The sequence below is a fragment of the Piliocolobus tephrosceles genome, chromosome 1 (assembly GCF_002776525.5).
Source record: "Piliocolobus tephrosceles isolate RC106 chromosome 1, ASM277652v3, whole genome shotgun sequence".
Taxonomy (NCBI): Eukaryota; Metazoa; Chordata; class Mammalia; order Primates; family Cercopithecidae; genus Piliocolobus; species Piliocolobus tephrosceles.
The window spans coordinates 118,346,954-118,364,920 of NC_045434.1; the positions used below are offsets into that span (position 1 = coordinate 118,346,954).

General features: G+C 33.1%; 1 protein-coding gene across 1 annotated transcript in view; it reads left to right on the top strand.

Annotated features, from left to right (window-relative positions):
* Positions 1-17,967, top strand: part of COL11A1 (collagen type XI alpha 1 chain) — a 223,445-nt gene that overhangs the window by 15,637 nt on the left and 189,841 nt on the right. The window contains exons 2-3 of the mRNA XM_023190917.2: positions 9,841-10,008; positions 13,925-14,138. Coding sequence (XP_023046685.1) covers positions 9,841-10,008; positions 13,925-14,138 — 382 coding nt within the window. The remainder of the gene's footprint in view (positions 1-9,840; positions 10,009-13,924; positions 14,139-17,967) is intronic.

Sequence of the window (17,967 nt, forward strand, 5' to 3'; positions counted from 1 at the left end):
ACCTTGCTTTTGCTTTAAGTTGTCATACAACAACTTCACTTTTTCTTGAATCATATTGAACTTCATAGTTACATAACAGCTTTCTCATAGCTCCCCCCCACATAAAGCTGCGTTTTCAATGTAAGATTTTTGAAAAAGATGCTCTGCAAAACTGTGAGACTTTTGCAAATTACTGGCATAGATGCAGTGATAGATTCATAGATTTCCTTTCTTTTCTTTCTATTTTAAATTTTTTTATTTAAACAATGATCCTTAGGCTGGACTCATTTATCTTGAAATGGCAGGCAACCACAACAGACCTCAATCTACAGTACATATCAAACAATTCAACTTTGTGCGTGTGTATGTGTGTGTGTGTGTGTGTGTGTGTGTGTGTGTGTGGACTTTTCTCTGCTTCTTGGGAGTATGTAAAACATTAGTGGCACTGCAGGTAGGTTCCCTGGTGCTTTTCAAGGTTTACAATATTGCACTAAACATGATGAAAAGGACACGAGAACCCTGAGAGATCACTTTTTACAGAGATAGGCAATTTCCTAGAGAGATCCGCTGCTCATGTGGAGATGATATTTAAGCAGATACTTGCCACATTTCGGCTCACCACAATAGCAACAGGAGGTGGCTAACAAATGATTACAGTAGTACAGTATGCACTACAGTTAATCTTACTAAGTTTTGATTTATTGCTGCATCTTTACATTTGTTTACATTTTTCTCCACTATGAATGGTGCCATGTATAATGGTGCCATGTATGATCTGTGTTTGTGTGCATAAGATTTGACAAATTTTGACTTCTTATACTTTGTCTCTATTTTGTGGTAGTAAACCATAAAAGACTTGTGTCTACATATATTTTGTGCATTCATGACATATTTAACTTTTTCTTAATGTTTTTGATATTTTTAGGCTACTTTGTTAATCTGGAAGGTTTCTCAAATTGTCACAAATCTCCAAAAACATTTTTTAAATTTTAAATTTATGTATTGAAGCAAATTCACAGTTAACCGGACCTATACATTTCAAACTAGTATTGTTCAAGGGTCAACTGTATTTCTCCCAATCCCTAAATAGGTTAGAATTATAAACAGGCCACAGTGGGATGCTGATACAGTTGATTTTGCTGGAAATCACACTTTTTCATTAATTGCACTTCAGAATATTTTACTATGTATGTTTCTTGACCTTTCTAATTATGAATTTTACTATGCAGTTGGTTTTGTTTTAAATTGGAATTTTCCTGGAATTGTAAGAAAGTACATTTACATTTGTTCATTGGATTTCTATTTTCTGAAAAGGTAGTACTAATGGGCTTGTTAGGTGCTTGTTTTGATAAAATTAACACTAAAATTCCTAAAACTCCAGGTTACTGATTTATGTTTCTTTCTTATGTCATTCTCAGTTTGATGCTCTTCACTGTTTGAATATGAAATACCCAGTTTGTATACATTTGTTTATTTGTATACATTTGTGTGTATATTAGTGTACACGTGGAGAAATAGATTAAGTAAACAGAGCATTATTAATGACAACACATCGTAGTTGATTATAGAACCCTTTGGGGAAAATTGAACTCTAAATAGTATTACGGAACACTTCCCATGTCCTGTACTAATTAATGTAAACTATACAACTGTAAGGGCTTCATATATAATCTTACAGTTTACTAATGTATTTAGTTCATTTATTTAATTTTGCACTTGTGTTGACTACAAAGATTAGATTGTGGCATACAAATCAACCATCTAGTAATTTCATCCAAAAAGGGTTCTGCTGAGGGTAAGAAGTTTATGTAATTTTTATTGGCATTATTTGTGTTACATCATCATTTGAATACGAACTTCTATATCTTTTTAAATATGGGAGTATTTAGGTCAATGTGCTTAATTTTCTAATATTATATATTCATATATAATTCATGGTTGTTATGTGGAATATATGTATCTAAAATAAATGAAAGAATAGTGTCAGAGAAAAGGGTCTACAATATTACATTTTTAAATCTTTAGTAAATAGCTTATATCAGGCCTACTGTGTTTAAGCTATAGGTATATCCATTTCTATGCAATGCAAGGAAAAAAATAATGAAAAGAGAAAAATGCTAATGATATCAGTGTATTAATGTCAATTTGCACTACAGGGGGTAATGAAGTGCTGAGCATGAAAATATAAATTTAAGATCTATTTGGTTGCTTAAGCTAAATTCCAGGAAACCTCCCAAGGTTGTTTGTATCTGAAATAACATATGAACATGCTGAAGAGATTGCTAAGAAGTACATAATTTTTATGGATGATTTTTAATGGACATTTACAGATGAAAACTGTTTAGTATTCTCAACTGCAGAGAACCTTCCCAAGGTAGTCTGAGGAAGCAGATAACAGGAATCAGTTTAATTATAGCTCTAGGGAAATGTGGATGGTGTTCATTGGAAGCATTAAAGATGTTCAAAAAGGTAGACATTTTCAGGGAACAAGAATTTTAGATAATATTTTTATTGAATATGTATTATGTATTAGACACCATTCTAAGTTTAAAATTCTTTATAGCATTTAATTCTCAAAATGAGGCTGAATTGAGAAAACTAAGTCTTGGAGAGGTAAATAGCTTATCCAAAGTCATAGAACTAATAACTGCTGAATTTGGCCTAGTTATTGGGCAGTTCTTATTGTGGAAACTAGTTATTAATTGTTGTTTATATGCTCAGCATGTTCCAGTTTTTAGGCTCTTTCTTAAGAGCCATCGTGATTTTGAAATATGGCAGAATATTAGTAGTAGGAAAATTATAAGAAATAATCAATTTTCTGTTCTTTTCTCTTTTGTGAGTCCTACATCTCACTACCACATGCTCATAGTAGCAATACTGTTTTTTTGACTGAGTGGAAGATGGCTGAGAACTTTCTTCTGTATTATTTTATTTTTATTAGTTCCATAATGGTATACCTTGTATATAGTCTGTGATGTAAGGCACAGGGTGAGAATAAGTGATTCTCAAGAAGTTGGGGAAGTATCTACATTAGGAAGGCCTTTTTTTTTTTTTTTTTTTTTTTTGAGACAAAGCCTCGCCCGGTCCCAGGCTAGAGTGCAGTGGCATGATCTCAGCTCACCGAAACCTCCGCCTCCCAGGTTCAAGAGATTCCCCTGCCTCAGCCTTTGGAGTAGCTGGGATTACAGGTGCGCACCAGTATGCCAGGCTAATTTTTGTATTTTTAGTAGAGACAGGGTTTCACCATGTTGGCTAGGCTGGACTTGAACTCCTGACCTCATGATCCACCCTCCTCAGCCTCCCAAAGTCCTGGGATTACAGGTGTGAGCCACCGCACTGCTTCACGCCTATATTCTTGCCACACCTGAATCAAACAATGGCAACAAACAAACTTGGAAACCTCTTCAAGTTCTTGGTAAAGGTCACTTCCAATCCTCTTCCTTTCCTGTCTCAGATTGGTAGGAAAAATGCTTCAACTATGAGACAGGTTGTAGCTACTAATTTATTCATCCATTAAATATTTCTCTATTGATTATATACTGTGCTTCAGCTGCTATGTCTTTGCAATTTAATAGTGAATATCAATAGCACTGATGTTCACTGTCAGAGGGTTCACAGTGTATCAAGGGAGGCAGATGTTAAACAATAAATTCCATGCTTAACAGAGAGAGAGAAATAAATATTAGCTGATGTGAGTATGTAACAAGAAAATCATGACCATAATTTAGACAGATGTGGTGCCTGAGAACATATAGCCTAGAGTCAAAGACATAATTAAGCAAGCAAGCAAAATAGTGTAAGGTGATCTAAGGGGAAATACAGGACACTTGATTTATATAAAGAGGTCACATTATCCTCCTGAAAGGGCTAAGAATAAATCTTCTAGAATAAGACATGCTTATGTTTACATCAAAAGGTTGACTAGGTCTGAAGCCACCAAGTTTCAACCCTGGCCGCACATTAGACTCATCTGGGAAACTCAGAAAATATGGATGTCTGTACCCAATCATTCTACTTTATTAGCTCTGGGGTGGGTTCCAGGCATTCATAGGTTTTAAAAACTCTCCAGGTGATTCTATTGATAGGATTGAAAAATAAGTCAGCTGTCCTTAACCAATTGAGGAAGGAGTGGAAAAAATCTACAGATAAAGACAGCAAGGTACATTTTAGAAACTGAAAGTTATTCCAATTCTAGTAATAAATGTGAGGGTGGGCAAGTAGATGACTCTTGGAGTTTGTGGCAGTGAACGCATGATGAAGATATGATTTTTCTCCAGTGGTCCTCAGCAGCCATGGTGCATCGAATCTGGAGAGCTAAATTTGCTTAGTGTTGATGTCTCCTTGGGCGAGCATGGCTGGTTTCCTTGAACTCTTTACTCTCTTTGTATCTGTGCTACCATATGTGCTGTTTCTTTCCTTCTCTTCTTCATTGAAGAACTCCTGTTTATCCCTTGGGACTCAGCTTAAAAGAGCTAGATAGTAGATATTTTAGCTATTGTGAGCACACAATCTCTGTTACAGCTACACAACTCTGTTTCAGTACAAAAGCAGCCATGGACAATATATAAATGAATGGGTGTGACTATATTCCAATAAAGACTTTATTTATGAAAGCTGAAATTTCATATAGTATTCATGTGTCACAAAATATTGTCCTTTGATTTTTTTCAATCATGTAAAATGTACAATTATTCTTGTATCATGTACCATATAAAAATAGGCAGCAAGGAGATCTTAGCCCATAGGCATAGATTCCTCCACCAGCATTCTAAGCTATTGTTACAAAAACCAATTTAGTTCTGACAAAAACTCTTTGAAGTAAATACTTTTGTTATTCTCATTGTACTGATATAGAAACGGAGACCCGGAGTAGGTAAGTAATCTGTCCAAATCACACAGATGCTAAGCAGCAGAGGTGGACTTAAGAAGCAGTCTTACCTTTATCATTGTAATGGTGCTGTTCACTGCTGGTCATGGAAGTGTGCAAAGAAGCTTAGAGAAGGAATTAGAGATGAAACAATCAAAGTATTGTGAGATGTTACATCAGTAATCTATATGGATGCTGAAGGCAACAACAAGGAGAAAGGATCAAAGACTTGGGATCAAACTGATCAGTGAAAGGCCGGGGGTGTTTAAGAGGTCAATAGAATACAGTAAAACGTACATATTAGGACCTAAAAAAATTTGTTTTGATGCTAGATAGCCTGAGGATTTCAGCTGAAGTTCCTTCCATATATTTTCACATTATCGTGTTTCACATTCAACCAACATTTTATATAGTCTATGTGTGTTTGTGTGTGTATACTGGTTCCTTTCTAGTTTGTAAAAATTGGCAAAGACAAGGCAAATAATTAAAAACAAGTGTGAAAGGTGCTATAACAGAGGTTAGCAGATCTAACCCAGCTTTGGGAGATAGAGAATGTTTTCTGCAGAAGATGCATTATCAGGTATATTCTTCTACTCCTTCAAGTGAGGTGGAGTGAAGTGTTTGAAACAGAGAGTAGGGTTTATAAAGGCCCAGAAGCAAGCCAGAGAACATGGTGGATTCTGGAAAGACTGAGTTTAGTATGGCTAGAAAACTGAATGAGGACAGAATTTGGGACTCATCAGAGATAAGACTGTACATTCAGTGAGATTAGAGTGCTAGGATAAGTTGGAGTGTCCAGATATCTAAATTGTATATTCAAGGAATGTGGAAATCATCTGAGAGTCACTGGGGTTCTTTGAAGAAATTTAAGCAGAAGAGTGACATGAGACATGGATTTTTGGAAGCTTAATTAAGCTGGTGGAATGAAGATTGATGGGAAAAAGTATGGAACCCAGTTAAATGGCTATTTTAGTAGCACATGGGCTTGGATATTCTATTCTCGCATTTCATAAACCTGTAGCTATTCAATAAAGGACAGGAAAACATAATTGAACAAAACATTGTGCTGAATTGGATACATCTGAATTGCATACACGTGGTTTATACCAGCAGTTGGCAACATAGAGATAATTAAAATATTAAGGTCTTTAAATAATTACTTTGAATATGGAAATTTTACTTTTTTCATGCATCATATTTAGCCATAAAATTACTTCTTTTAATCTTTGAACAGTTGCAGTTAGCAAAATACAAAGAATAGTTTTCCAATGTATATGTATGTATGTGTATAAAACAGTAGAATCCATTTAATGACAATTTATTAAATGCAATGTGTATGAGGATTCTGAGATCAAATAACAGAAGTTCAAAGTAGCTTAATTCATTATTTAGTTCACTGGAAATAAAATAATCTTAAGGACTTAATTAATGGAATTTTACTTTTTTGTAACTTGAGATGACTTTTTGGAAAAAGAAAAAGTTTGGTTGAAACCTTTATTATATGTCTCTACTTGTATTGTTTTTTGAGATGTGTACACTTGGAGAAAGTCATGGTGTTAAAAGATACATTGTAGAATTTGCGGTCCATTTTATGTGTTATTTACCTCTGTCCAATTGTGACTATGACAGTGGGGATGCATTCTTTTTTTTTTTTTTTCAGGAAGATTACAGCCTTCATAGATGTGTTCATGTCTATCCTCAAGTCTTTATTTAGTTCTACTTTGGAGAATGGCTTCAGAGCAAAAAGATGAGATAATTTCAGCAGATAAAATGCTGTGGTTTTCAGAAACATTCTTCTTCAGGGTCATTTATTTACTAGAACAAGTAATGAGTTTAGTTTAAAATAAATATGAACACCAGGAATCAATTAACTGGCTCAAATGATATTAACATATTATACGTATGTTTTAAGTTTTTTTTTGCAGAGTTTTTATTTTGGGGTATAGCAGTTTGAGTGGTGAAGTGAGGAAGGAGCATAGAGTTGGTATTTACACAGATGTTAAGAGTAATCTTAGTTTGCTCTCTGGTTCTCAAATCTCTCTCTACACAGGAGGGATAAGAACATATGGTTTGTGAGGGTTAATCCCTGTAAAGAATTTAGTCCAGCGACTGGCACATATTGGGCTCTTCCTGGCAGTTATTATGATTATCATTTTCTTAGTTATGAGGTAAGAGAAAAGAACATATAAAAAAAAAAAAACAGATATCCTATTGGCCTAAAACCATAGCCAAAGCAGGACTAGTGCAAAAAAATGTTCTTGAACACCATTATAATTTTGTATCTCAGGCATGCTGAATGCTATTTGGCCAACATATGGTCTACTCTGAATGTTTTGCTTGTTTTTGAATGCAGGTATGAAGCTAATAGAATGTAAGTCAAGCAAGTACTCAAATAATGTTGTTTTGTTAAACTCGTTTAGTTATAATGTTGATAAGAAAAATAAAAAAGGTCCGTTCCCAGTCAGGGTCACTATGTGGCCATTACATGTTCTCCCTATATCTGCATGGGATTTCACTGGGCACTCTGGTTTACTTCCATATCCCCAAAATGTGTACAGAGAATTGCTGTCTCTAAATGGTCTCAGTCTGGTTGAATGGGTATGTTTGTCCTACCATGAGATGGTGTCTTGTCCAGGGCTGGTTCCCGCCCTGTGTCCTGAATGTTTGGGTTGCGCTCCAACCATCTGGGGCCCTGAACTGGGATAAGCAGGTTAGAAAATGAATGAACACAATAATGAATGAATACACATTATTGTCAAATAAAAATTTATGAACTCTACCATAATTATCCAAATGCACATAATAAATAATGCAGTACAAAAGCACCCAGAGCTCATCATATTTGTGATTGATTCTGAACTGCATGCTGGGAGGACATGCTCCTTACAATTCACTTTTCAAACGTTTATACCTTAATTTAACCCAGCCCTACTGTGACCACCGTCATTCACTGATTCACCAGAAATTGGATAAATAATTATTTTGTTTTCATTAATCATTCTTAAGTGTATGTATAGCTCACATTTAGTTCAATGTGCAATATGAAAAGTGTTTTCAGTCTTTATTTAGAAGTTTGGTGGTGTTTTTTTGTGACTGGAAATAGACTGTAGGAACTTAACTTTGGTTTATATCAATTAGCCTATGGTAAAATTGGTTTCATTAAAGTTCATTAGCTTAAAGTCGAAGTTTGCAAGAGCCTATCGAGGACGTTAAGTGAGGACTTAGTGTACATTGAGTAATATGGGTTCTAAAGTCTATTTTTATAACAATACTTGAACTGCATTATTCATGTCCTGACTTGCTTAGTGACTTAAATAGATATGTAATTATGGACCAGAGAACTTGAAGATCTAAAAAAGATAAAGTGTTTTTTTGGTTTTTTCTAAGTGGCATATTTCATGTAGTGTACTGTTTGAAGGTTGATCCATGTTGTATCATGTATCAAGACTTCTTTCCTTTTTATGGCTGGATAGTATTTCATCATACAGACTACTTTTGGTTAAGCTATTCATCTGTTGAAAGAAACTTGGATTGTTTCCACCTTTTGACTCTTGTGAATAATGCTGTAGTGAACATTGGTGTTCAAATATTTGGTTGAGTCCCAGGTTTCAATTATTTTGGGCATATATGTGGGAGTGGAATTGTTGGGTCATATGGCACTTCTGTATGAGTTCACTTAAATTAAATTTTTTGAATGAGCAACTAGAGACAGAAAGTATATAAGAAGTTGTCAGGGGTTAGGAGTGGAAGGAATGAGGAGTTATTGCATAATGGTGATGAAGTTTGTTTGGGTTGATGAAAAATTTTCAGAAATAGATAAGAATGATAGTTGTACAATATTGTGAGTGTAATTAATGCTACTGAATTGTACACTTAAAAAACCTAAAATGTCAAATTTAATGTTATATGTATTGATCACAATTAAAAATAATAGTATAATATACCAAAACCCACTGTACCCTTTTAAGTGGGTGTTTTGTATGACATGTAAATTATAACCTGATAAAGCTGTTCATACAAATGGATCACACTTACAAAGGGAAAGTTTAAGGTTTCAAACATATACTATATTGACCACTTCACAGTAGCTACAAGTACCTGGAATGAATTGGGAAATTTATGCTTCCACTGATAAATAGCCTAGTATTACATACTCTAAGGCTACATAAAAATGTGGAGGGGCACAATTACTAAATTACTCATCTTTAGGGACTTTCAGTCTAAATAATGAAGTATGGAGTAATATCCATGAAGTAACTGGTAAGTTGAGAGAATACAAATCAATAAATTACATATAGATAGATACATAAACCTTTGTGCACATACATTTGTACCTGTATATAATTTGTAAATAATTAACACAGGAAAGCACTAAAAAAGGCATTGTATTGTGCTGCCTATTTTTTTAACACCTTTTTTCAAATTCTCTTTGTGTATACAAAATGACTAAGTAGGTGCACATTTTACAGTGTTTATATAATATCCATTGTAAATTTGAATCTTCAAAATCACCTCTGTTTAGATTATGAATAGTTTATTAGTAACTCTGTTAGAAAATGAAATACAAATGCTGGCTTTCACTTGAATTCTACATAATGTTATTATTTGGAATTATTAAATATTTTATAAATTATAATCAAGATACATATGAATGTTTGTAAATTCATATATAGGAAATTTTAAATTCCAGATGCACATATGCCTGTATACACACACACACGTGCGCGCGCACACACACACACACACCCCTTCTGTGTTGCTTAACCATAATTTGATTACAGATTTGAGATATTTTGAATTTGAGAATGTTGTTATGGTTTATATTACAACCTGCTGCCCCACTCCCCAAACTCCTACCTAAATGTTAGGGAAGCATGGCAAGTGATAAATAGATTCAAGTTATGAAACGACATACTATCCTGTGTTAAAAATACTCATTGTTATATCAGATGGTTGTTCAGTTCTAGTTTTTTTATTGTTTGCTTATTTTTCAGCTGCTCCAGTTGATGTACTAAAAGCACTAGATTTTCACAGTTCTCCAGAGGGAATATCAAAAACAACGGGGTTTTGCACAAACAGAAAGAATTCTAAAGACTCAGATACTGCTTACAGAGTTTCAAAGCAAGCACAGCTCAGTGCCCCAACAAAACAGTTATTTCCAGGTATGTTCACTTTATTATTATTACTACTAAAATTATTACTACTTTTGTCACTACTAATACTACGTTTAGTATTTCTTTAGTAATTAGTATTTTTATCAGGTTAGATAATGCCCAATTATATGGTAAAATGCAATTCTTTCATATATCAGACACCAAATACTTTGTGGTCACCAAAGTAATGTAATGAAAATAACAAATAATTTAATAATTGCCAATCGTAATTTAGCACAATCACATTTCTGTGAAAATATGCTTATTTGAACATTTAGTAATTCATCACTTTGTTAGAACATAATATATGGAGACAACATTTTATGTCTAGCCTATTTCTACATGTAATCATATAGAGGTTATTCATCGTGACTGGGGTATAGGAGGGACTCTTTCCCCTTAATGACTACCTAAGTTAATTTAATGGGCATTTGGATTTAAACATACTTAGTGCAGGTTTTCCTAACATTAAGGTAAATGTTTCTGTTGAAAGAGATACTTTTTTATGCGAATAATTTTGCTTTATTTTTGCATGTCGTTCTTATCTAAAATATAAGAAAATTTAGTCACATCTCACAGTTATCTCTACTGAAACTAGAGATTTTTTTTTTTTTTTTTAATATCAGCTGGCAGTTTTTCATAATGGTACTGAAAAGTACTTGCTGAATATTTGTTTTTCCTTCCATGAGAGCACTAATTGACCTAATAACACTAATTATCTAGAAATTATGATAATGTGGAGAAAGGGAATTGAGTGGTGAAATGACAATTTTTGAGCCTCATATTTTCAGAGCAGGTAAGTTGTTAACTGTGCTTGCCTTCATTTGATACATACCAGTTATCTATGATTGGTTGATTGACAGGTGTTCTCACCCTTATTTAACAGAGGAGGAAACTGAATTTCACAGAGGCTCTCTGAGTTGACCAAGTTACATTGTGGTCAATATATAATCTAGGTTTGTTCTGCTCCATATATTTTATATGTTATCAGATGGTCCTTTCTGGAACTTTGGGATCTTCTCAGCAGCAATTTATCATTTAAATTCTTCATATGATCCTATATTATCTCTGCTTGAGAAAATTTGAGTTTCCTATCTTCATATGAAACTGTGTTCTAACAAGAGGAAACAAATATAAATCAAGGATTTAAACGTTACAAAACAGCACAGTACACTTTTCATGGAAAGGCATTTTAAAATATTTTGAAATACATTTATTTTGATTGTTCACTGATTCTTCCAATATATTTTCTGTTTTGCAATACTTTGTGGTGAGCAAGAACAAAGTGAAAATATAAAGAATAAAATGAACTCTTTTTCTGACTTTGAAAATAAAAAAATTAAAATGATTATTAAATTCATAAAATATTTTAAAAGTAGAATTAAAAAATTAAAAGTAAAAAGATAGGTTTCTTTTTCTATTTATGTGCACTCTGCTGCATTTCCTAAAGCATCCTTAATAGATAAAGGGATGGGAATTTTGAAGAGAAGAAAACAAAGAAAAATATACCAATTAAAAACCTTTAGAAATACTCAGATTACAGGTTATAATTTTTATACTTTGGCTCATTATCTCAGAGTCAGTGTGTTCTTCATTCCAATGTGGTAGTTATTTAAAATCATTAATTTTATATAATTAATTTTAATACTATATATTTAAGTGATAAAAGCTATATAATCAACATTATCTGACTGCTTTCTTTATGATACAGTCTCATATAATTTCCACAATGGTTCCATGGGACAGATTAAATTATTAGGCCAGTCAACGGATAGGAAGGGAAAGTAGGAATTAATTTGCCAAGAACACATGGCTAGGAGGTGGTGCGTTGATTCCATATATTGACTATTATGAATAATGCTGCAATAAATATTGGACTGCACATATCCCTTCAACATACTGATGTCATTTACTTGGTGCATATACCCAGTAGTAGGATTGATGGATAATATAACATAGGAGTGCATATGTTTTTGACATACTGATTTCATTTCCTTTGTATGTATACTCAGTAGTGGGATTGATGGCACTAGCTCTAATGTTTTGAGGAAACTTTTTACTATTTTCTATATGGATGTATTAATTTACATTTTCACCAATAGTATGAAACTGTTCCCTTTTCTCTACACCTGCACCAACACTTATCTTTTGACTTTTTGATGGTTGTCATTCATACTGGAATGGAGTAATAGCTCATTGTGGTTTTGATTTACATTTCCCTAATGATTAATGATGTTGAACGTTTTTTTCATATACCCATTAGCCATTTGTATGTCTTCTTTGAGATATGTTTATTCAGACATCTTGCCCATTTTTAATTGGATTACTTTTTTTTCTATTGAGTTGTTTGAGTTCTTTACATGTTTTTAATATTAACCCCTTATCAGATGTATAGTTTGCAGATATTTTCTCCTGTTCTATAGGTTGTCTCTTCATTTGTTAATTTTTTCTTTTGCTTTGTAAATGCTTTTTAGTCAAGTGTAATCCTATTTGGATGTGGTAGGGCTGGGATTTGAGCCAAATGATCTGATAAGATTCAGAACTTTCAATTGAGATACTGTACTGTCTTCCAGTTAACTACTCTATGCACACATTTATAGCATAAAAATATATTAAAGCCTCTTGCTGCTTTTTCTTTTGTAATACATTTTAATAATTTCCACTTCATAAAACGTCTTTCTACTACGTGGCTTCATAAGATTCTATTACATACATATTCGTATTTTATTTAACCAGTTTCAATCATTGCAACTTATTTTAAAATTTTACTATTATAAATAGTGGTTTGGTGATTTGAAAGCATAATACTTTTACGCATATGCATTCACTCCGCATACATTCTTGGTGGTAGAATTGCTGATCTACAATTGTTTGAACTTGAATCCAAGACAGACATATTCATATTTCTCTTATAGATTTATACTACTGCCTGTAATAGAATTTAGAATGAATGGATTGAAAAAGGAAGGTCTTGATATTGGGCTAGATATTGTTGATTACACATGCACATACACAATGGTTTTGCAAAAAGACAACTTTTAAACTAAAAGCATCTCATTTCTCAAATAATAATGCTTGCTTTATTTATATGCCAGAGTAGTAAGAGGATCAAATAAGATATATTTGTAAAACTATTTTGAAAAATAAAACCCACAACTTAACATGTAGTGTTTTATAAAAATGTAAGTATTCTTTACTTAATTATTTGAGATATATTTAGGATAATTGTTTAAATGATATAGTTGTTTAACAAATGTTTAGTAAGTACCAATGTAGATCAGATTGTATGCTAGATATTTGGCACATGATTGAGAGAGAGAAAAAAAGAAAAACAGAGTCTGCCTTCTTGAATTTAAAATCAAGTTAGTCAATTACCCTTATAGTTCTGGCTCATAATGACATACACTTCTTTAATAAGAACCAATATGCAGTGAAACTGCATTGTTTGATATTAAGAACTAATTGAAAACTCTTAAGCTTTTAAAGAAACAACAAAAATAATACGTTTGTAAATTGGGTCATTACAATGCTTCTTTAAAGTGGGAATGTATGGCTACAGACTAGACAAAGCCAAAACATACAAACTTTATGCCAAAATTAGTACTTAAATAAGTGTTTTAAGAGTGCTGGCTATGTGTTTGATATTTACTGGTATCATGATCCTGTTGCCTAAATCAAATTTAATTTCATATAGCCATTGTGCTTTAAGTGCTTTAAGTGAGTGGCTTTAAAGTTTGACTATAGCTTGGATAAAAATTGAAGAGAAACCTTAATAGAGGACTCCTATTTATTTATTAATGTTTACTATTCAAAGTTAGTTGATTTATAAAGGCCATGTAGAAAGTTCAAAAATACTACAGTGATCTAAGAACAATGTAGAAATTGGACGTTGGAAATTTCTAACTCTTTGGCCTTTTCTTCTCAGGTGGAACTTTTCCAGAAGACTTTTCAATATTATTTACAGTGAAACCAAAAAAAGGAATTCAGTCTTTCCTTTTATCTATATATAATGAGCATGGTATTCAGCAAATTGGTGTTGAGGTTGGAAGATCACCTGTTTTTCTGTTTGAAGACCACACTGGAAAACCTGCCCCAGAAGATTATCCCCTCTTTAGAACTGTTAACATCGCTGATGGGAAGTAAGTCACAAAATAATACAATGTTTTAACTATGCTGATATCATTATTTTTATTCAGTCATTTAACAAATATTTATGAAGTGTGATACCATTTTTCTAGTGGCTGGTGATAAACAAATGAGCAAAAAATACATAAAGACATAATTTATAGTATGTACAGGGAAACAACAATGCTTTCAAAATAAGTCACTAATAAATAGTATAGCAGGTGAAGATAAGTGAGAAAGAAAAAGAGAACAGTAAAGAGGATAGGGTGTGGCAGTGGGGTAGGTACAGTTTTAACAAGTGAGATCAAGCCAAATCCCACTAAGAAAGTGGTATGTAAAGAAGGTGGAGTGCTTGCCATGCTAATAATTAAAAGCCTAGTGTTCCAGGAGAAGCAGGAAGCAAATACAGTCTCTGATTGCAGGGTATGGACAATTTATTCCAAGCAATATCAAGGATACCAGCATGGCAGGAGAAGAGTGGGATGATGAGGATGGAGAAGCAGAGGGAGGCCAGATGGTATAATACATTGTAGGAGGTTGCAAGCACTTTGAATTGTACTCTGAGTGAAACAGGAAGTTACTGGAGGCTTTTTGAGCAGAAGAATGATCTAATTCAACTTATGTTTTACTAATAATACTGGAGATCAGAGGAAGCACTATAGAGTACTGATATGTGCCACGTGCTAAGCTCTTTATACACTGTTAACTCATTTAGTTCTCTGGGTTCCTTTAAGAAAGTAATGTTGCTACTACAAAGACACATGCACACGTATGTTTATTGCGGCACTATTCACAATAGCAAAGACTTGGAATCAACCCAAATGTCCATCAGTGACAGACTGGATTAAGAAAATGTGGCACATATACACCATGGAATATTATGCAGCCATAAAAAAGGATGAGTTTGCGTCCTTTGTAGGGACATGGATGCAGCTGGAAACCATCATTCTCAGCAAATTATCACAAGAAGAGAAAACCAAACACCGCATGTTCTCACTCATAGGTGGGAACTGAACAATGAGCTCACTTGGACTCGGGAAGGGGAACATCACACACTGGGGCCTATCATGGGGAGGGGGGAGGGGGGAGGGATTGCATTGGGGAGTTATACCTGATATAAATGATGAATTGATGGGTGCTGACGAGTTGATGGGTGCAGCACACCAACATGGCACATGTATACATATGTAACCTGCACGTTATGCACATGTACCCTAGAACTTAAAGTATAATAAAAAAAAAATAAATAAATAAAAAAATAAATAAATAAATTTTAGAAAAAATCAATTACCAATCTTCAAGTTGGATTACTCGTTAAATATAAATTTCTAAGTATTTCTTTTAGAGACAAAGAATATAAAACAATATTTGATATTTTAACTCAGGAAAAAAACCTATTTTAATCTTACACAAAGGTGCATAAGGCAATGCCACACTAAAAGGAGAACTGAAAGAATGCCTTCAGCTTTGATTATTTTATACAAAACAAATTCATATTAAAAACATTGATGATTCAACTGATGTGTATTCAAATCTTATCTCTATATAAAAATATTTTGTGAATTCTATAAAAATAAAACTTGTTGCAATATTATGCTATTGAGATTCAATTAAATATTACTACAATATAAAGCTCATTTGAAAATAAAAAAAAAAAGAAAGTAATGTTAATAAACTAATTTTACTGGTAAGGGAACTGAGGCTCAGAGAGTTTAAGTAACTTGCCTAAGGTCATATAGTTGGAGAGTGATAGAGATGGGGTTTGAACTCAGGAAGTCAGGCTCGCACTGCGCTCCTTTGCCTCTAAAAACAACTTTATCCGAAATAGCACATTTGGTCAGAGATATAAGAAGGAAGTAGCAGTGCTCACTGACACTCATTACATTTTTGTCAGGACCACAGAGAAATTCTCAAGTCTCAGTGTTACAAAAAAAAAAAAAACAAGGCTTTTACAACTAATTTACATTATTATCTTATAAACAAATTAGATATAATAGCACACTGTGTTTCTCTTTTTGACTGTTAGCAAACTCCATACTAAGATTTTAGTCTATATTTGGTAATTGTAGAAAATATTTTGAACTTATCTTATTATTCACACCTTATTTTTCCTTAATCCTACTTTCCTAATTGAAAAAAAAAAAAAAAAAAGCTTCAATTTATTTCAGCCCAGACCACATTCTATTCAAAACTAACAGGCAGTGTTTAATATGAATGAATCCTTAAAGTAAAATATGAACAAATGAAAAACAAAAAAAGGAGGATGTTCAATAAATATTTTTAATTGATTATCAAACAGAACGAGAAGTTATATTTACATATATCACAGTAGTAAAATATTATCTTGATAATATATTGAATACAATTCATATCTAATAGTATTCATTTTTTTCATTCATATATTCCTTCAATAATAATTTATTAAATGCTTACTGTGTGCTAGATAGGTCCTATACTTTTACTTGAGACTGTTAAAATGTGACATATTTGTGGAGCTCAACTGAGATAATAATTTAGATGCAAAAATATTGGTATTTAAGCATACTCTGATTTTTTTAAAGAACAATCATGACATTCATCATGAATGAACATTCATTCCATACGTACTTATCTATTAGCCACCACTGGGCTGGCAGTCTGTAGAGTACAGCAGTTGTATCAATGAACAACCCAGGTGAAGTTTTTCCACTCCTGGAGCTTAAATATGTGAAGTGCTGATAGTTCTGTGAATGAAAATAAATCAAGGTAGGAAATGTAGAGTGTACTATTTTAGATAGGGCAGTTTAATATGAATGAATCCTTAAAGTAAAACATGAGGTTTTACTCATATTTTTTTGATGAGGTTGCATTAAGTAAAATCACAAAGGAAGTGAGAGTATAGCCATGTAGGGATATGGAGAAAGAACAATCCTTCCAGAGTGAAGAACCTGTGCAAGGGGCAATAAAAAGGCATCCTTGTGGTTGGGATGCTGGGAGTCCAGGGAGCGTCTGAACTCATGAGGTTATAGAAGGCTAGGGGACCCTCATATGAAGCAGAGTAAGGGCTTCGGTTTTTACTGTGAGTATTGTATTTGGTAGTTTTTAAGAATGCAGACCCTTGATCTGACTTATATTTTTAAAAGGTGGCTCTGGTTGCATAAGAGTAGAAGCAGAGGTCAGTTAGGAGTCTAGCTGTGAAAGATGGCAGCTTGGATTAAGTTGACACACAATGGATTCTATTTATACTTTTTAATTTATGAACTGATAGAATTTTCTGACTATAGGAGTGTGTAGTATGAGAAAAAGAATACTTAAGAATGCTTCTAAGGCTAAATGTTAATTTAGTATTTTGAATATTATATATGATATCATAATTATGACATATCATTATCACAGCCTACATTAATTAAACAAAAATATCAAGTTTAGAGTTCTAATCAATTTTAATTATTGAAATTGTTTTTTTTCTTTTTCTGTTAATGAAAAGCACATACCTATAATACTGGGAATGGTTTAAGTGAAGACACAGATTTCTTGGCATGAAGTATGTGTAAATTTTACTCTCACTCTATTAAGTAGCTCCTTGTATAAATCTTTGCTCAATTCATACCAAGCAGATACCTATGCCAGTTGAATGTTCTAGTGGAAAGACCAAAGATTAAGTGTATATGGAAATACACTTGGTCACCATGCCAAGTCACATGAAACAGACATTTTAGGAAGGCTCCTGCAACTTTTTGGGTATTTTATTTTATGGATCTAGTCCTAGACACTTCTGGAATATTAATCTAGCACTTTTCATTTGGAAAAAAAATAAAATATAAACCAGACTGGCTTGCAGAATCTGAGTGGGCTTCATTTAAT